The 21,226-nt window shown below is 43.2% G+C and overlaps 1 protein-coding gene across 1 annotated transcript in view; it reads right to left on the bottom strand.

The window, feature by feature from the left end:
• Window positions 1–21,226, bottom strand: part of lrpprc (leucine-rich pentatricopeptide repeat containing) — a 202,942-nt gene that overhangs the window by 20,521 nt on the left and 161,195 nt on the right. The window contains exons 30-34 of the mRNA XM_072510996.1: window positions 15,802–15,928; window positions 8,505–8,593; window positions 6,465–6,669; window positions 4,396–4,535; window positions 2,392–2,507 (exon numbers count right to left, since the gene is read on the bottom strand). Of these exons, the coding sequence (XP_072367097.1) occupies window positions 2,392–2,507; window positions 4,396–4,535; window positions 6,465–6,669; window positions 8,505–8,593; window positions 15,802–15,928 (677 nt within the window). The remainder of the gene's footprint in view (window positions 1–2,391; window positions 2,508–4,395; window positions 4,536–6,464; window positions 6,670–8,504; window positions 8,594–15,801; window positions 15,929–21,226) is intronic.

The raw sequence follows: 21,226 nt of genomic DNA, 5'->3' as shown, positions 1-21,226 counted from the left end.
ACGAAATACTGAAACAATTATAAACTTAATTGTATTGTTTTATCTTCATCTGTATCGTTTCTTCACATGGGTGAAAGCTTAAGTGAGTGAGATGAAGCATTTTAAGCATCCATGGCAAGTGTGGGGTAATAAACAACCTTTGTTACTTTAGGATTCTCAAAAAGCTTGGCACCGAGATTGGAAAAGAAATCATTGAGGACAAGGAAATACACGCACCTTTTAGATACAATCGTTTTGATCACAGGCAACAAAAAGGATCACACAAATTCTGTTGTCATTCGTTTGATCGGTTAATGGGTTGATCTCTTACCATCGAATTCCTACAGTGCAGGAGGAGGCTAGTCAGCCCATCGAGTCTGCACCAACACTCTGAAAGAGCACCCCAACCTCCATCCCTGAACCCCATAATGCCACCTAACTGTTTAATCTTTTTTAGACACTAAGGGGCAATTTAGCATGGACAATCCACCTAACCTGACATCTTTGGACTGTGGGAGGAAACCGGGGCAAACTCAGGGAGGCACAGAGAACTTGCAAACTCCACCCAGTCACCCAAGGCCGGAATTGAACCCGGGTTCCTGGTGCTATGAGGCAGCAGTGCTAACCGCCATGCGGCCCCTTGTTAAGCCTGAATGCTTGTTCCTGGTGAAGATTGAAATATCCTATGTATGACAGAATTCCCCACCTCGAAAAAAGGTATTAAGATTTATACAGTTACACTGTTCGCATTGAATACATCAATACTGATGTGTTTGTGTTACGTGTTTACAGAAGAGATAAGAAATACTCAGTCTAAATGTGCAACAATGTTTGACAACAGATATTAATTGTGGGCTGTTCCAACTCAATGTTTGGCTTGGTTTGCTTTAACTCGTTGCATTTATTAACCATATTACATTACAAGCAAAAGCTGTGTTGTTTACTGTCAGAAGAGAAAGCTATGTGGAGGCTGACAGCGTGAGTACCCATGAACCCAGCAATCTGCAAGATCACTGATTGTTTGGCTGCCACCTGCTGGGAATAGACTCTTTGTCAGTGCATGTGTGTACACTGTCAATGGCAGCTTTTATTCCCTACAGACTGCTCAACATTTGCTCTGTTTTACATCTTAAACCATCAAAAAGCCTGAATGCTGTTGTCTCATTCCCTGAAGATTACCACCCTGTCACTTACTACAAATTCAGAACATCCAGCAACAGCAACTTATGAATTTATGCATTTGAGTGTTGGAAAATTGCAGACAGAACATGACTGATTAAAAAAAACTGTATGATGCAGCAATAAATCTTCACAACTTACAGCACCAATTTCATTTTCTAAATATAGCCGAAGGATATACTGAAAATATGGGGAAGTTTAAGCATCAATAAGAGAAAAGTTGTTTTTATATCAACATTCCATGAATAAACATTTTTAAAATGAAGCCACGGTAGCAGGGTTTGCCTGGAGAATTTGGGCATTTCCAGCTTAATTGCAGGGGTCAGTTTTACTTCACTGGTACCGGACATTGGAGAGTAGATAGTGCTTCTAGTTTGGTGAGAAAATAATGCATTGCTGTGTACATAGGCTTCATTCCCAAAGAGAGGCTATTTAGAATTTTAATTGTGTGTCATCGATTTTACACTACTTTTAGCATAAAGAAATTGATAACACAATGCGGGAGTACTTTATTTCAAGCAGGGAGGTAAGATGCACTGGAATGAGAGAAGTGCAAGGATCAATAAAGGGAACAAATCTAGGCATTTGTACTGGAGATCACATTCAGAAACAGAAGATCTCCAATTTAATTATAGGAGTATTTTTTACTATCCTGGTTGCTAATTACAGAATACAGATATCAACCTTCTACAACAAGCACAGGAGAGGTTTTGTTTTTACCATAATATTTTAAAAACAGTGATGCTGCAAATCAGAGCAGAACACACAATTTGTCTACCTGCCCAATTCTGAGCATTCACTCAAATGCAATGCACCTCAGTGATGACAGCTGCACTCAGTATTTGATTTTACAAAGACAGACTGAGAAATAAAGTTACCCAAACGCACAGGGAAAAAAATGAATAGAATTACTTTACAGGCTTTTAAAAAATGTCTCTCTCGCTTTTCTGGTGATTGAATTTGCTTCATTCCACAGCAAAGTGTTGAGAACGTAATGAGAAAACTAATAAGGAATATGGAGGGAGTAGCGTTGAACACACTGTTGAAACCAAAACCCCAAGTTAATAAACATCTCTCCCGATTGTTCTTCACAAGGTTGTGATGCTATTAGTCTGTTTAAATACTCGTATTTAAATATGGATTTAAAAATAGAAATATGTGGACGACAAAGTGACCATTAAATCATTTTTGTGTATAAAAAAAGTGAGGCAATGCTAAATTATTACAACGTACCTGCAAAAGGAATTTGGCATCTTCTGTTTTGTCTAGATCCACATATTGTAGGAAGAGATCCGTCACAGGCTTATACACTTCAAAATGTTTAGCTAACCGTTCAGCCATGGCACTCACTGCAACAAGTAAGATAACAAAATGCTAGAGACCGTTTAAATTTCTTTTAAATGTAGCACAAGAAACTTCTATTTTGCTCTATCCGCATTCAGCGGTCATCATTAGTTTAAAAACGATCATAGAATTTGACATTTCTAACCACCCAAAAGTCAATACACGAGAGAAGGAAATTTCTGTTTTGTTCAGGACACCCTGTTGAAACCATGTTAAGACAGCTGCTCGCTGAATCGGCCTCCACTTCTAGTAGGTTCACGTAGACACCTGAAGGAACATGAGGGAGGGAGTAAGGGAAAGGAAATGAGGAAAATGAAGCCTTTTATTTTAAAAAGCATAGTTGGTTTCTTCCTAGACCATTCCAGAATATTCGCAGTTCTCTCATCACCAACGCTTGTCAAAACAGATAAGGAAGGTGGCAGGTTTAATTTGTCATATGGATGACAGCTAGGAAAAGGCATTTGGTCTCACACTCTTCAGGTCGAGAACACAAACCAATTACGAGCAGAGTGGGCCACTTGACCCCTCAAGCCAGCTGTTGGCCTTAAGAAATGGGCGGCACGGTAGCACAGTGGGTAGCACAGTTGCTTCACAGCGCCAGGGTCCCAGGTTTGATTCCTGGCTTGGGTCACTGTCTGTGCGGAGTCTGCACATTCTCCGTGTCTCCTCCGGGTGCTCCAGTTTCCTCCCACGAGTCCTGAAAGACGTGCTGTTAAGTAATTTGGACATTCTGAATACTCCCCCAGTGTACCCGAACAGGCGCCCGAGTGCGGCGACTAGGGGCTTTTCACAGTAACTTGATTGCAGTGTTAATGTAAGCCTACTTGTGACAATAAAGATTATGTTTGGCCAGATATATGAATTCACACTACAAACCAAGAAACATGCTGGAAGTAAGTATGTATGTGGACATCAAGACAAGATAGGGATCGGCTTTGGTACCCTCCTTAAATAAAAATCTTGCCAATACACAGTGTAAAAGGTCATTAATCAAAAAGATGAACTCTGGTAAGGCACTGGAGCGTTTACATACCCACAGACCACATTCCCACAGAACTTTGGAAGGTGAATGATACCACTAGTAAGGCATTGGTGATTGACAGTAGCCGTGGAACCATGCCCAGAAAGGCACCAGGATAACAAGTAACTGTGGACTCCAGCAAAGAGTCAATGCCTCTGGGTGGGAGGAAGAAATTTGACTGAGAAAGGACAAAGAAACATATCACTGATGAACTGCTTTCACAATGACGATAGGGAGTAGGTTATTTCTTGCCGTTAGCTTTTGGTGTTATCTTTCCAAAACTCTGAAACTAAACATCCAAATTTGAACTGCATCAGCCATGATTTTTACCTTTCGCCTTCCTTGAAGTAAATTGTGGGGTCACTGATCATGATTAAATTTATAGAGATGGACTTTAAACAGAAAAGTTAATATGGCAGATACTATGAAAGATCATTCAGTCTTTGCAATTGTGGTAAGCTGATTTAAAAAAAACCTGCCTCCTAATGATAGGATTATGTTGGTGCAAATCAGCCCACAGTAACCTGTCAAACCCATCGAAAACTATTGGCATGCCAGTTGTCAGTTCTTAGGTGATGCACAATTAACTGCAGATTTTGTCCCATCTGTCCCAAAAGAGGCAGATGATCGCAGCTGCTGTTGCCAGACTATGAAGGAGGATCCTAGATAAATTGAGCTAAACGACAGTTTCAGGACTTGAGTTGCAACATAAATAAATAGGAAGCCCCAGAACCACAAGATTTCAAATGTAAATCTCGGTAAGTCCCCCGTCTTATCTGCTACCATTCTCCCTTACAGTTCCACATTTTAAGTACAAGAAATACACTGCAGCTGATGCACAGCATGCAGGATGCACAGTCAGATAAACTTACATTTGTCTATTGCTTCTTCACGATTTTCCTCTAAAACCTTTCGGAAGACATAGGACATACTAGTTGCTTGCTGCGGAGAACTATTGTCTCCTGGAATGTAGAAGGGCTCAACATATTCCACTGCTGTATCAATATTATCACTGAGGCAAAAACAGAACAAAAAAAAGTTGTATTGCATCTTAAATTACAACCTTAAAAGCACCTGCTGAATACACAAAGCGTGAATATTTCTCACTCTCATAAATGTTATAAAAGGAGAAAATTATTGTAATTTTTTTTGTACAGTTGTTATTGCAGTGAAGCAGAAATCATGAAACGGTAAAATAATTCATGGTCGAATAGACACAACCCAACACTAATCGGATGCAGTGCTGTAACGAACGATGACCTTGAAAAGTCCAAGTCACCACATTGCACTTTTAAGGGGGGAGAAATTTATGTTAAACGACATGAACCGTGTGTGGTTATCTGCACATTCGCTCAGTTTACATGATGCGATGAATTCTTAAACATGCAACTATTGCACTAAGGCATCATCTCTAAATAATTCATGCCGAGAAGACACAACAATCTTGATCATTCAATTAAATATTTATTAACAAAGGTACAAATGTCCTTCTGCAAATTTTACTCATTTTGCAAGCCACTTGTAAGAGTTAACTTTTTTCACGAAAAGGAAACCAAAGAAGTCGGCGGTACAAAAACGGCTTTATCTTCGTGAAAAAGCAAGACTGGAAGTTGCAATACTCAAATCAAGTACTTGGCAAAAAGAAAGAAAAAAGAAAGAAATGGGCTAGATAGCTGAATTTGGCAGAAAGTCTCGGGTAGTGGTACAGAAACCTTTCTTTGCCTGCAATCCAGAATCAGAGAAATGCCAAATAAGCTCCTTGCATATCCATATCCCTGCCATCAAGAAAATCAAAATGCTCATACCATGCCATATTTTAATTAAGTCCTGCGTAGCATTATCCCATGAAAAGTTAGGACCATGAATTTCTTCGCAGAAAATTGTATTTTTATCAGAGAGCAAATGCGGCAAAAAGTAAACCATTTACACCAACAATTTCTGCAATCACTGCACAAAGTTTGTTTTTAAAAATGTATAAATCTATCCCAAATTGTTATTTTAATTATTAAGCTAATATGTAGTCTGAAGTGTGTGGTCAGCAAACATGAGATACAATTTATATTCAACTCATAACACTGACAATGATTAGCTGTTAAACCAGCCCACTCCTGAGATGCAAATCACATTCATTTTCTTTTAAACAAGGGAAGTTGAAGCCGCAATGGGAATGATTAAACAAGAAACTACAAATTATTTGGAACCGTTTGTGATCTTTTAAATTAAAATCCTGGCAAAAATTACTTTAAATCTGTTGTTACATCTAGTAACTGTCATCAATTTTTTATTTCAGAAATTAAAATAGAAATTCACAACCATTAATCAACTTAAATGATTATTCCCATTCCTCACTCCACACATTTTTAAATCTCTCACGTTCCAGGTTATAAACAAATGTTTACTGAACTAGGTCAGAGCATTCCTACTGAACGGCAATACTGTTCGGAATAAACAGAGGAGGAAGATAGTTTTCACTTTTTGGGGAAACCAGGATATGTGGGGAAGTAAGCAAGGAAGATTTCAGGAGAAAGAATTACAAAATAGAACACTGGGGCTGGGAAAAGCAACAATTTAAAAAAATGTTTTTTTTAAATTGATATTAATATGCTGGTTAAGAAATTAATAGGCATATATAACCTGCATCTCTGACTGTTAAAAATTAAGCAATGTCAATTTAGGCAATTAAATTAGCAGTTAAGGCAATTGCGACTACATTTTGAAAAATGTTCATAAACTTTTCATGAAAAATATAAACACATCTCCTTTACCGGAAAAAGTTGCAAATACCTTAATTGAAGAGGATATTTTTGCAACAAAGAAATTTTATCTTAGACAAAGCTTGAAACTTAAGTTTCTTCAAGCTTCTGAAATTATTAGAATTGAAATCCTACTTGGATGCAGGTAGTTCAACTGGCTGCAATTTCTGAAGAAAAGGTTTACTTACTTCTTTATGTGAGCCAGGACTAAGTTATTGATAAATAGCATCCTGGACAAATTGATAGGCTGTGCCAGGTTTTCCATCAATTGTTCCACAGACTGAATTTTCTCCACGTCACCTTTGGAGGCCAGGCCTTGGACTAATCGTGCAACAGCAAGCTGGCTGGGCACTTGATTAGCTTGCAACATTTCTTTCAGGGTGGAAACAGCATCTAAAAGGAAATATTTAAACAAAAAGAGTGAAAGGGATTCATAAAGTTAATGAGGCATCAATCATTATTTCTTCCAAAAGAATTTCACCAATGACTGCAATTGCATTTTCCCCTCCAATAGATGCAAACACTGGTCAATAGTTTCACAGAAAATGTTTGTGCTGTGAATGTTGCGATGAACTGCAACGGAATTAATTCAAACAAAAAATAATTTAATATTGGGATTTCAGTTAACATCTGTCAAGTAAATGCTTCCTTTAACTAATCGGGTTTACAAGTAGATTTTTAAAAATTATTTCCCCATCTTCCTGCAGTCCTTTGGAGACCAATTTTCTTTGAAAGAAAGTTTGTGATCTGCTGGTGGTGAAGAATTGATGTCAGATATGGATGGCTTTAAAATGTTGAAAATTCAAATTTAGTGAACTTTCCTGCCATGTGTCAAAGTTTTGGTCATTGCATCAATCAGTGGCACCCTGTCACCAGAAGCAATATTTTCTAGTTTGCTTCGTACATTAATTATTACTTGCATAATTATTAATTATACAAAACATTAATTTCCACAGAATTTAAAAATGATAAGCAACTAGATCACTTCAGCCTTTTTCCCCCAAATACAAGTCATTTTGCCAAGATAAACTGACCAGAACAAGAATAGACACTTTTAAAACCTGAAGATCTTACTTATTGAGGTGAACAAAAAGAAATGTTGATTTTGTGAGGGGCAAAGATTTAAGTGCCACAGTATAAATAAAAAAATCTTTGGTAATGCTCATCTTACGTACTTTATAATGAACTTTATTAAAATAAAACCGATTTCCTTCTACTCACTTGAAGGAAAGCATCTTCAATATAAACATGTGGTGTGGGCTGCAACTGTTCAAATGCTACTTGACAGGACATTTTACAAATACACACCTTGCAGAAATTCAATTATGGCTAAATGCCCTTAAGAGCAACTAAGCCTCACAGTTACCATTATAATTATAAAATTAAAGCATAAAAACTTAATGTACTTTTCAGAAAAATCAGCAGACAAAGAGTGAAGAAATTGAAAAAAATTACGTTATCAGAGGCAAATTAATAGCGACGTGAATTCTTATCTATAAAACCTTATCTGTTAGCTGCTTAAAACGGAGAACAACTTAAACTCAAATTTAAAGAAAGTAAACTGCTGCATCCAAAAGCAAAGTTTCCCATTTTTGTACACTTCATTTTGTTAATACATAATTGCAAGTGTTAACATCAGCCTTTTCCAGCAGCATTTCTCGGTCTGTACATTTCATTTACCATGTGAAAATAACTTTATCAGCCAATAGCTCATTGAAAATATTATAAATGTTTGAATCTTCCTTAACTACCACCGAGGAAAAGTTCTTATCCAACACCTTACTTTCAACAAAATTTAATTTTGCTTTACTGCAGGATTTTCTATTCTTTTGTAACTATATAAAAGGTGAATTTTCTCATTCATTCATTTCTAAAATTCTTGAAAGCTTGTACTTTCAACCCCCCCCCCGCACTACCTCCACCCCACCCTCCTCCCCCCCAACCCACCCCCATAAGTCTGCAGCCCACTGTTTTAGCTAAGACAAAACCATCCTCTGTTAAATGGAATGGAAACTGGACTAAGTGGCCAAATGACAAGTACATTCATATTCAGCTTCAGTTGTATTATAGATGCATATATAGTAATTTATGTCTCTCAGCTACTACAAAAGACTCTTGATAAGCAGGTAATTTGCTAAATGGACTCCTTTATCACAGCTTACGAAAGGCGTTACATGAAAATCTGCAGAGGCATTAACATGATGTAAAGGTCATAATGTGTGACATACCTTTCAAATTATCCCGCCTAACTTGCGTTATGATGAGTAGGCTGTTGGCAGTGTCGTTTAGTGTAAAGCCCTTGATGCGGGTCTCAACTCTAAAGAAGCAGACATTTAGAAAGGAATTACTGACATGCTTCTGATATGATAATAAATGGTTGAGACCGAGGTGAAATTATAAAAACTACCATTCCAATGTTAAAAATTTTGCCACAAATGTCGACCTGTAGACAGCTTTTATGTTAGAACGTCAAATACTGAAATAGTGTTTTTTCTCTCCCTTTCTTTCTTTTTTTTGGATCTGACAGCTGCCATAAGTAGTACCCTAGGCAGCAGAGAGAGAGAGAGAGAGAGAGAGAGTGTAATGTTTAAGCAAGTGGTCTAGCTTCCAGAACATTACCTCTTAAACATAAAGATATTAGACAGTGAAAAAGTCGCAGATCAGAGTCTCAGCCTGTAGGTGATTTTGGTGGGGGTTGCTGGTAGAGAATCATGTCTTGCTGTGAAGTCAGAGTCACATACAATATCCACCCCTGACAGTGAATAACGACAGTTGTTTTTGTGCATCTAAACAACCAGGACACATCATCATTGGGAGGGTATGTAGTCCATCTTGAAGCATAGACTTTGTGACAGAACCACCAGTACTTCATAAAAATCAATCCACATAACGCCACATGCAGCCATTAAGTGGCATCTGACATGCAAAAATCATTTGGGTTTTTGTACTGATTCTCTGGCTGGAAATACAGCAATTTGGCCACAAAATACGATGCACTCTCTGCAAAGCATTTAAAATCTTTTATCCCACTGTGCAATCAAACTGTACAAATTGCTTTACAATTCACAGTTGAAATTCAACAAATCTCAGTCCTCGTGTTACACAGCAATGTCAGCTTGGCTCACTTGACAATACTCTCCTGTCAGAAGGTTGTGGGTTTAGAATAAAACTTAATACAGGGTGTTCAGCAGACAAAACGTGTCATTTTTCAGTTGAGACACTAAACCAAGATCAAATTCTGCCCGCCCAAGCGAAATACATGGGCACTGAAGATTTCTGGAGGCCCACTGTCCTGTCCTGGCCAACAGTCCCCCTTGAAACTATATTAAAAACAGATAAACTGGTCAGTTATTTTTCTGCAAGCCTGTGAAACATTAGTTCTGTATTTATCTACATCAGTGCATTTTAAAGTTCATTATCAGAAGCATTCTGTAGACACTACAGCATGGATGGAAGCTACAAAAATGTACATACTATTATTAAATAGTTGACAATTATGCTCACAATTACATATTCACTAAATCCATTAAGTTCTATACATTGCAATTTAAAAGTAATCTGGGTGAACAGTTTCAGTCATGCCATTCCAAAATGGTATACCTTCAAATCATGCAAGTTAGTAATCACATGTTTTACATATCATATTGCACTTACTTGATCTTCAAATTGCATAAGTACACTAATGTAAACAATACCACACAACAATAACTTCTCCAATTCAAATTTATTGTATATAATGAATAATAACACATGTCAAGGAATCTTGAAGCAATAATCCAATCTCGAGTTCAGATGATACATTTGGATTACTTGTGTTTTGCTCCCCAATCAACTGAATCAACATTACAGGGACACTTACAGGAAATGTCCCTGTTGGGCACTAGCAGTGAAAAGTGATAACAAAATCAAAATGATTCGCATCCTCAAAAGTTTTAGTGCCTATTGCTTCCAGAAGATGCATGAGCTGTATGCCCCTTGCTAAATTACATTCCTTTGAGGTATTTATTTATTTAAATTAGAGCAGAAGACGATTAGACACAGGAGCAGGATTAGGCCCATCGAGTCTGCTCCGCCATTCAATCATGGCTGATATTTTTCTCACCCCCCATTCTCCTACCTCCTCCCCATAACCCCGGATCCCTTTATTAATCAAGAAAGCAATTTGCTTTCATAGTCAAAATATTCCATTTGAATGTATTTTGGAAAATAAAATGTCATCTATACAGACAACTGACCTGGCTCCAAAAGCACACGATCAAGCATGCCATCTTGACTGTAAACAATCTGCTTGCCTTGGCCCACATCACCAACCCCTGCCCCCATTCCCCCATTCCCATCCGTCCGTCCATCCCACCCTCCCACCATCAACTGCAGCTTCCTGGAAACCTGTGAAACAGTGCACAGAAAAAACTCAATGACCCAAATCTTCCTATCCCTGCATCATCAGAGACTGATGCATGACCCAAGAAGTGTGTCAGGACCCTGTGAAGGACTGATGCGCTGATCTCTCTGGTAATTGTCCAGGAAGTTTCAGCTTCTGTTGGGGAATTTCCTTGCTCCCCAGGAAACTCCGCGAATGTCCGCATGCAGGTGCAGCAGGTAGTAAAGGCGGCAAATATATGTTGGCCTTCATAGCAAGAGGATTAGAGTACAGGAGCAGGGACTTATTGCTGCAGTTATACAGGGCCTTGGTGAGGTCACACCTGGAATAGTGTGCGCAGTTTTGGTCTCCTTTTTGGAGGATGCTCTTGCTATGGAGGGAGTGCAGAGTACCAGACTGATTCCTGGGATGGTAGGACTGATGTATGAGGCGAGATTGAGTTGTTTAGGAGTTTAGAAGAATTTGAGGGGGGGGGGGGGAAATCTCATAGAAACCTATAAAATTCAAAAAGGACTAGACAGGGTAGATGCAAGAAGGATGTTCCCGATGGTGGGGGTGTCCAGAACCAGGGATCACAGACAGAGGATATAGGGTAGACCACTTAGGATGGAGATGATGAGAAATATCTTCACCCAGAGAGTGGACAGTCTGTGGAATTCGCCACCACAGAAAGCAATGTAGACCAACACATTGGATGTTTTCAACAAGTAGTTAGATACAGCGCTTGGAGCAAAGGATATGGGGGGGGGGGGTGGGGGGAATGCAGTAGGAGGCTATTGAGTTGGATGGTCAGCCATAATCATAATGAATGGCAGAGGCTTAAAGGGCTGAATGGCCTTCCCCTGCTCCTATTTTCTATGTTTCGGAATCTGAGCTCGGAACCGAGACTTTGGACAGTTCTGATTTACCCACCTGGATAGTTACCCAAGAAATATCAGATAGCCTGTTCACGTTTCTCCAAATCAGCTGCTCCTGCTCTTGGTACTTTTGCTTAACACCTCCATTTGCCCTATATCCCTGATTGGTCCTTCAAATTTGGTATGATGCCACAAAAGTAATTCCCCCAGACTTTGCATCTGTTACTTTGAAGACCATGGATTACACAGCAACTCCATCCTTGGCATGGGAATGTTCAGATCCAATTTATTTATTTTTTGAAAATTTTTATTTACTTAACATTTAAAAATTTTTTTTTTTTTTTAAATAAAAGAGTACCCAATTATTTCTTTCCAATTAAGGGGCAGTTTAGCGTGGCCAATCCACCTAACCTGCACATCTTTTGGGTTGTGGGGGTGAAACCCACGCAAACATGGAAAGAATGTGCAAACTCCACACGGACAGTGACCCAGGGCCGGGATTCGAACCCGGGTCCTCAGCGCCGCAGTCCCAGTGCTAACCACTGCATCACATGACGCCCTAGATCCCACTTATTTATGCATTTCTCCAGTCACCAAACATCCAATTTATTTCACTTTCCTCAACCCTCTCTCAGGTTTCATGGTGGAGCACTCCACATTTGGTTGTACTTTATTTCTCAATCAGTAATCACACTATAATATTAACAATAGCTATAATATTGCAGGCTAACTTGTCCAACTGAAAAATCACAGATAACAGCTTAATGGAATGAGCCAGTACTGTAAACAGAGAATTTTCTTTCTGTTGCAGCCAGATGCTTTGGGTAATAGACCGCCAGTTTCTTGTCTGGTACATCTCTGCTTATGCAATCCAAAATCAACCATACTGCCTAGCACTCTGCCCATAACTTGGTATTTTTCTCTCCTTCAAATATTGATTGGATTGGATTTGTTTATTGTCACGTGTACTGAGGTACAGTGAAAAGTATTTTTCTGCGAGCAGCTCAACAGATCATTAAGTACATGAGAAGAAAAGGGAATAAAAGAAAATACATAATAGGGCAACACAACATATACAATGTAACTACCTAAGCACTGGCATCGGATGAAGCATACAGGGTGTAGTGATAATGAAGTCAGTCCATAAGAGGGTCATTTAGGAGTCTGGTGACAGTGGGCAAGAAGCTGCTTTTGAGTCTGTTCGTGCTTGTTCTCAGACTTCTGTATCTCCTGCCCGATGGAAGAAGTTGGAAGAGTGAGTAAGCTGGGTGGGAGGGATCTTTGATTATGCTGCCCGCTTTCCCCAGGCAGCGGGAGGTGCAGATGGAGCCAATGGATGGGAGGCAGGTTTGTGTGATGGACTGGGCGGTGTTCACGACTCTCTGAAGTTTCTTGAGGTCCTGGGCCGAGCAGTTGCCATACCAGGCTGTGATGCAGCCCGATAGGATGCTTTCTATGGTGCATCTGTAAAAGTTGGTAAGAGTTAATGTGGACATGCCGAATTTCCTTAGTTTCCTGAGGAAGTATAGGCACTGTTGTGCTTTCTTGGTGGTAGCGTCGACGTGGGTGGACCAGGACAGATTTTGAGATGTGCACTCCTAGGAATTTGAAACTGCTAACCATCTCCACCTCGGCCCCGTTGATGCTGACAGGGGTGTGTACAATACTTTGCTTCCTGAAGTCAATTACCAGCTCTTTAGTTTTGCTGGCATTGAGGGAGAGATTATTGTCGTTACACCACTCCACTAGGTTCTCTATCTCCCTCCTGTATTCGGACTCATCGTTATTCAATATCTGGCCCACTATGGTCGTATCGTCAGCAAACTTGTAGATGGGAGTTGGAACCAAGTTTTGCTACGCAGTCGTGTGTGTACAGGGATTAGAGTAGGGGGCTAAGTACGCAGCCTTGCGGGGCGCCAGTGTTGAGGACTATTGTGGAGGTGGTGTTGTTGTTCATTCTTACTGATTGTGGTCTGTTATTCAGAAAATCGAGGATCCAGTTGCAGAGTGGGGAGCCAAGTCCTAGGTTTTGGAGCTTTGATCTGAGCTTGGCTGGGATTATGGTGTTGAAGGCGGAGCTGTAGTCAATAAATAGGAGTCTGATGTCGGAGTCGTTGTTTTCGAGATGCTCTAGGGATGAGTGTAGGGCCAGGGAAATGGTGTCTGATGTGGACCGGTTGCAGCGGTATGCGAATTGCAGTGGACCAAGGCATTCTGGGAGTATGGAGGCGATGCGCTTCATGATCAACCTCTCGAAGCACTTCATTACGACTGAAGTCAGGGCCACTGGTCGGTAGTCATTGAGGCATGTTGCCTGGTTCTTCTTTGGTGCTGGTATGATGGTGGTCTTCTTGAAGCAGGTGGGGACCTCGGAGTGGAGTAGGGACAGGTTAAAGATGTCCGTGAATACCTCTGCCAGCTGGTCCGCGCAGGCTCTGAGTGCACGACCAGGGGTCCCGTCTGGGCCCGTCACCTTCCGAGGGTTCACTTTCAGGAAGGCCAATCTGACTTCAGAAGCTGTGATGGTGGGCATGGGTGAATTATGGGTTGCTGGGGCACTCGCCAGCAGATTGTTGGTTACCTGCTCGAACCGAGCATAGAATGCATTGAGTTCATCGGGGAGGGGTGCGCTGCTGCCAGAGATACTGTTCGGCTTTGCTTTGTAGCCCGTTATGTTGTTTAGTCCTTGCCACAACCGCTGAGAGTCTGTCTGTGACTCTAGCTTGGTTTGATATTCTCTCTTGGCATTCCGGGTGGCTTTGCGGAGGTCGTACTTGGATTTCTTGTATAGGTATATTGATCCAGTTTTACCTTAAAAGGATCAATGGTTTCTGGCTGCTCCACTTCCTATGGTAAAGGAATCCATGCTCAGACAACCCTCTGTGTAAGGAAATTTCTCCTTGGCTCCCTCGACTTGGTGATAAATTTTAAGCTGATGGCTCTTCATTGTGGAAAGTGGACTTATTGAGTGTTGGATGAGCCATGATCTTATTAAATGGCGGACCAGGCTCAGAGGGCAGAATGGCCTATTTCTAAAGGCCTTACCCAGAGGAAACACTCTTTCCATAAGTCACCGTCTAAACATTTTGTAATTTAAAAGCTTTTTTTACTCCATCGTCAAACCATTTCCCACCCCCAGCAGCATCTCAGTACATGCCTTTTCTATAGGAGCTTGTCAAAATTGAAACAGAGTAGTCTAAACGTGGCCTAACTCAGGTTTTGAATACTTTAATTATAATCTCTTTTCTCTGACTCAATGCCCTTACCTCAAAAAAACTTTACTGGCTATTTTATGGTTTTATCTCCCATGACTCGCATTTTAACAGAATGATGCATTTAAATACGCAGAAATTTCTGTTCATTCACAGCCTTCATGGCTTTCAAGTAAGTATAGACGCCCTTTCATTTAAAAAAAATCTTGTAAAATATATTTCCTCACACATATCCACACCATGCATATATCAGTTCTCTCTTCTCTATCTTCGATTTATTTTTCTGCCAGATTATCTGCATGCAAATAATTTTCCTCCTGAGCATTTCTACTGGCATGCGATTTTGATGAAGAAATTCTTTCCGGATCAAAGCTTTCCTGTGTTGAATGACAGCCCATGCACCAGCAGTCAAACACTGCATGACAACCTTGGAGAAATTAAAAACTTTTAATGACAGGATATTATCTTAAAAACCAGAGAGTGTTCAATCTGAACAAGAAAAATGTGTATAATCCACACTGTACAATCTTAAGAGTGGATGGGGATTACACAATTTATCAGAATGCCATTTGAGCTCAATTTGAACAATTACCTCACTACGCTAAACTGAACAACATTCCTCCACTTGCAGGCACATTACTTGACCTCAAGAATTCTGAAGATCTGAAGAGAATCAGGGTCATGTGAGAATTACTGCGATCAATCCCAAGAAAATCCTTCACGCAGCACAGGGTTAAACTATCCCTCTCAGTCACTTTCAGCCTCCAGAGTTCAAATAATACAGCATCAGTCTCTTGGATTTTCTTACTCTCAAGAGCCAATCCCCTTAATCCCTGCCTAAGCACCCATTGCTCAGTCGTAATTTCTCCTTTTCCATCTGTCAGTCTTAAATCAACAATTTGTACATGAGACAGTGTAATGTAGACAATAAAGGATTCAACATTTCACTATCTTCAAATCTTTTCCTACAATTAAAAGGTTGAACTACTGTCAGAGCGACATTTGGAGATTAGTGCTCTAACATTTTTTCACTCCGCCTTCTTTTTCCTGAACTCCATAAAAAAAAAAAGCTTACTTGGTTTTGACATCCATGGCTTCCTCCAATAGTCCATGAGCCAGAAGTGTGTTCAAGAAGCTGGAGTAAGCAGCTGAGCTGAATACTAGGCCCTTCTTTTCAGCTTCCATGAATATATCATGGGCTTCTAACAAGAATGAAAAGAGTCTCTTTTAAAATAGAATTATATGAACACCTCATTCTGCTAATACTGCAAGTTCTTAAAAACAAACATCAAAGAAAATATAATTTTCAACAGTTTAAAGGAAACCAACTGGGTTTCATTACCATTCCATTTTCTTCAGTATCGATGATTACATTTAAATAAATTTGTTTTATGAACACTGCAGTGGAGGCCAGAAAAGTACATGATGTTAGAGAATTGAAAACAATTTTAAAACAGACAGCAATCACCCGTGTGGGTTTTGATCACCACCTTTTTGTTCCTGGGACTTTTGACCCAACACATCCCATAAACAATCCAAGTAATCCCCACTTAAAAGTACATTGGACATTGATAAAGACAGGAATATACATTTTTTATAATTGTTCCTATAACTTTGAATTTCGATATAATCTTCCATTCTCTGCACCAAACCTGGTGTGCAGATTGGCATGCTATGTACACTACTCAGAATTTTCATTTAAGGTGTTGCTAATAATAATGATAATAGCTTATTGTCACAAGTAGGCTTCAATGAAGTTACTGTGAAAAACCCCGAGTCACCACATTCCGGCGCCAGTTCGGGGAGGCCGGTACGGGAATTGAACCCACGCTGCTGGCATTGTCCTGCATTACAAGCCAGCTATTTAGCACACTGTGCTAAACCATGGAAATTAATTGTAAAAGAGACAGTTCCATTTTAGTGTCACACGAATAGCCATTTTGGAGCAAGCAACTCCAATATTGGAAAACATGGGAGCTTGGGTGTGATGGCATAATTTTAATAAGACAGCATTATGACAGGTTTGATTGAACCAAGAATGGGAATAGTGAAGTATGAAACCCTTCATGCTAGCTCGAACTTCAGTTCCCCTAATTGTACAGAAAGAGGATCAGAGAGAAGAATTTACATTTATGCCGTGCTTTCAAGGTCTCAGGATATCTCAAAATGCTTCATAGCCAATGAAGTATGATTGAGATGTCACAATTTAATTGAGAGAACAGGGGAGCCAATCTGCACACAGCCAGGTCTCACAAATAGCAATGAGCCAACGATCAGAAAATCTGTTTTTGCGATGTCAGAGAGGAATAACGCTTGACCGGGAAACCGAAACAAACTCGTCCACCCCTTCTTTGCATTGTCCCATGGAATGATTTACCCCAGCCTGAGGGGGTAGCAGGGTCCTTTACTTAATATCTCCTCCAAACGATGGCACCCTCTGACAGAGTAGCACCCCCTTAATATTGCACTGGAATATCAGCCTAGTTGGAAACACAAGACCCCCATGCGAGAGTGCCACCACTGAACTACAGTTGGAACTTGGAGGCAAAGTAACGACTAAACCAAGGCAGAAGAAAATTGTCAGAAACCTTTTCATGGCAGTGTCAAACAAGAGAGGGCCTGCTACAGAATGTAACTGGATGTTATATCAGAATAAACATAAACTAATGGTCAGAAAAGTCCAGTGAGACATATACATGTTTTAAGAATTATTGGATTGGATTTGTTTATTGTCATGTGTACTGAGGTACAGTGAAAAGTATTTTTCTGCGAGCAGCTCAACAGATCATTAAGTACATGGGAAGAAAAGGGAAGAAAAGAAAATATATAATAAGGCAACACAAGGTATACAATGTAATCGGATGAAGCATACAGGGTGTAGTGATAATGAAGTCAGTCCAGAAGAGGGTCATTTAGGAGTCTGGTGACAGTGGGGAAGAAGCTGTTTTTGAGTCTGTTCGTGCGTGTTCTCAGACTTCTGTATCTCCTGCCCGATGGAAGAAGTTGGAAGAGTGAGTAAGCTGGGTGGGAGGGGTCTTTGATTATGCTGCCCGCTTTCCCCAGGCAGCGGGAGGTGTAGATGGAGTCAATGGATTGGAGGCAGGTTCGTGTGATGCACTGGGCGGTGTTCACGGCTCTCTGAAGTTTCTTACGGTCCTGGGCCGAGCAGTTGCCATACCAGGCTGTGATGCAGCCCGATAGGATGCTTTCTATGGTGCATGTGTAAAAATTGGTAAGAGTTAATGTGAACATGCCGAATTTCCTTAGTTTCCTGAGGAAGTATTGGCGCTGTTGTGCTTTCTTGGTGGTAGCGTCGACGTGGGTGGACCAGGACAGATTTTTGGAGATGTGCACCCCTAAGAATTTGAAACTGCTAACCATCTCCACCTCGGCCCCGTTGATGCTGACAGGGGTGTGTACAGTACTTTGCTTCCTGAAGTCAATGACCAGCTCTTTAGTTTTGCTGGCATTGAGAGAGAGTTTGTTGTCGCTACAACACTCCACTAGGTTCTCTATCTCCCTCCTGTATTCTGACTCGTCGTTATTTGTGATCCGGCCCAATTAAGGTTGGAGGCGAGGATACGTACCTCCTGATTTGATAATAAGTAAATAGACAGAATTTAAATGAACACCCTGAGAGATATAATATCCTTTGTGCACAGAGACACTGTGTTTTATCCAACATATCGTGCAGACCAAAAATATCACCATTTAGTCCTCTGAACAGGAGAAAGTGAAAACACAGATTGGAAAAAAGAATTAAATCAATAAAACTTTATTAATCCAGATTCCCAGGGAATCATCAGGTAGGTGGCTGGACTATATTTCTCAATTGCAAGCAAACCAGTGGCACACCAGATTACTGCAGGAATTGGCAGTATACCAGATCTCTTCATTGATGAGAATTTCATGGACACAGTAGATTTCTCCATTTGATTTCTATTTGCCGCACTAACAATTAGCAGCATGCAATCGGAAGATTTTACAGCACAGAAGGTAGCCATTTGACCCATTATTCCTCTGCGTTCTCTTTGAAAGAGCAGTCCAATTAGTCCCATAACCTCAGCTTTTCACCAGAACCCTGCAAATTAGTTCTCTTCAAATGTATGTCTGATTGCCTTTTGAATGTTGCTAAGATAACTGATTCCATCACCCTTTCAGGTACTGCGATCCAATCTTATCAACCCGAACAAGCAATCCATGAATAGTTACGTAACCAGATCCAATTGAAATACAGGTGGTGGGCTGGATTTAAAAAGGTATGGCCTGTCAGTGAGGTGAAAACAGCACAGTCTAGTGAGGGGGCCTTGAACCAACAGAAAAACAAACTTCATTATCTGAAGTATGGAGAGCACATTCTCAATGAAGTGCATAATAAAGACTGACAGGAGTGTGCCTCACGGCTACATTGTCTTTACTGCAATCATCTTCTCTTTCCAATATAGTCAGATACTGGGGGAGGTATTGTGAGCGGTCTTGCGTTGCCGTGGCGTGAACAAACTTGCGGTGCCGTGACGCGAACAGTCTTGCGGTGGCGTGGCGTGGGCGGTCTTACGGTGCCGTGACGCGGGAGGTCTTACGGTGCCGTGGTGCGAGCGGTGCCTTGGCGCGAGCGGTCTTGCGGTGCCTTGGCGTAGGCGGTCTTGCGGTGCCGTTGCGTGGGCGGTCTTGCATTGCTGTGGCGTGAGCGGTCTTGCGGTGCCGTGGCGCGGGCGGTCTTGCGGTGCCGTGGCGCGGGCGGTCTTGCGGTGCCGTGGCGCGAGCGGTCTTGCGGTGCCGTGGCGCGGGCGGTCTTGCGGTGCCGTGGCGCGGGCGGTCTTGCGGTGCCGTGGCGCGGGCGGTCTTGCGGTGCCGTGGCGTGAGCGGTCTTGTGGTGCCGTGGCGTGAGCGGTCTTGTGGTGCTGTAGGCGGTTTTGCGGTGCTGTGACGTTGGCTGTCTTGCGGTGCTGTGGAGTGGGCGGTCTTGTGGTGCCGTGGCGTGAGCGGTCTTGCGGTGCTGTGACGTTGGCTGTCTTGCGGTGCTGTGGCGTGGGCGGACTGGCGGTGCTGTGGCGTGGGCGGTCTTGCGTTGCTGTGGCGTGGGCGATCTTACGGTGCCGTGGCGTGAGCGGTCTTGTGGGGCTGTGGAGTGGGCGATATGCGGGGCTGTGGCGTGGGCGATATGCGGGGCTGTGGCGTGGGTGGACTTGCGGTGTCGCGGCGTGAGCGGTCTTGCGGTGCCGCGGCGAGCGGTCTTGCGGTGCCGTGGCGTGAGCGGTCTTGCGGTGCTGTGGCGTGGGCGGTCTTGCTGTGCCGTAGCGTGGGCGGTCATGCGGTGCTGTGGCGTGGGCGGTCTTGTGGTGCTGTGGCGTGGGCGGTCTTGCGGTGCTGTGGCGTGGGTGAAACGGAGGTGCTGTGGCGTGGGCGGTCTGGCGGTGCTGTGGCGTGGGCGGTCTTGCGGTGCTGTGGCGTGGGTGAAACAGAGGTGCTGTGGCGTGGGCGGTCTGGCGGTGCCGCGGCGTGGGCGGTCTTGTGGTGCCATGGTGTGCCGCGATAGGAGCGGTCTGGCGGTGCTGTGGCGTGGGCGGTCTGGCGGTGCTGTGGCGTGGGCGGTCTTGCGGTGCCGCGGCCTTGCGGTGCCGCGGCGTGAGCGGTCTTGCGGTGCCGTGGCGTGAGCGGTCTTGCGGTGCCGCGGCGTGAGCGTTCTTGCGGTGCCGTGGCGTGAGCGGTCTTGCGGTGCCGTGGCGTGAGCGGTCTTGCGGTGCCGTGGCGTGAGCGGTCTTGCGGTGCCGTGGCGTGAGCGCTATTGCGGTGCCGTGGCGTGAGCGCTCTTGCGGTACTGTGGCGTGGGCGGTCTTCCGGTGTTGTGGCGTGGGCGGTCTTGCGGTGCCGTGGCGTGAGCGGTCTTGCGGTGCTGTAGGCTGTCTTGCGGTGCTGTAGGCTGTCTTGCGGTGCTGTGGAGTGGGTGGACTGGCGGTGCTGTGGCGTGGGCGGTCTTGCGGTGCTGTGGCGTGGGCGGTCTTGCAGTGCCGTGGCGTGGGCGGTCTTGCGGTGCTGTGGCGTGGGCTGTCTTGCGGTGCTGTGGCGTGGGCGGTCTTGCGGTGCCGTGCCGTGAGCGGTATTGTGGGGCTGTGGAGTGGGCGACATGCGGGGCTGTGGCGTGGGCGATATGCGGGGCTGTGGCGTGGGCGTTCTTGCGGTGCTGTGGCGTGGGCGGTCTTGCGGTGCTGTGGCGTGGGCGGTCTTGCGGTGCTGTGGCGTGGGCGGTCTTGCGGTGCTGTGGCGTGGGCGGTCTTGCGGTGCCGTGGCGTGAGCGGTCTTGCGGTGCTGTGACGTTGGCTGTCTTGCGGTGCTGTGGAGTGGGCGGTCTTACGGTGCCGTGGCGCGGGCGGTCTTACGGTGCCGTGGTGCGAGCGGTCTTGCGGTGCCTTGGCGCGGGCGGTCTTGCGGTGCCGTGGCGCGGGCGGTCTTGCGGTGCCGTGGCGCGGGCGGTCTTGCGGTGCCGTGGATCGGGCGGTCTT

This window comes from Scyliorhinus torazame, chromosome 1, assembly GCF_047496885.1.
Source record: "Scyliorhinus torazame isolate Kashiwa2021f chromosome 1, sScyTor2.1, whole genome shotgun sequence".
Classification (NCBI taxonomy): Eukaryota; Metazoa; Chordata; class Chondrichthyes; order Carcharhiniformes; family Scyliorhinidae; genus Scyliorhinus; species Scyliorhinus torazame.
The sequence above is the reverse complement of the archived record's forward strand: the minus strand, read 5'-3'. Positions and strand labels throughout refer to the sequence as shown.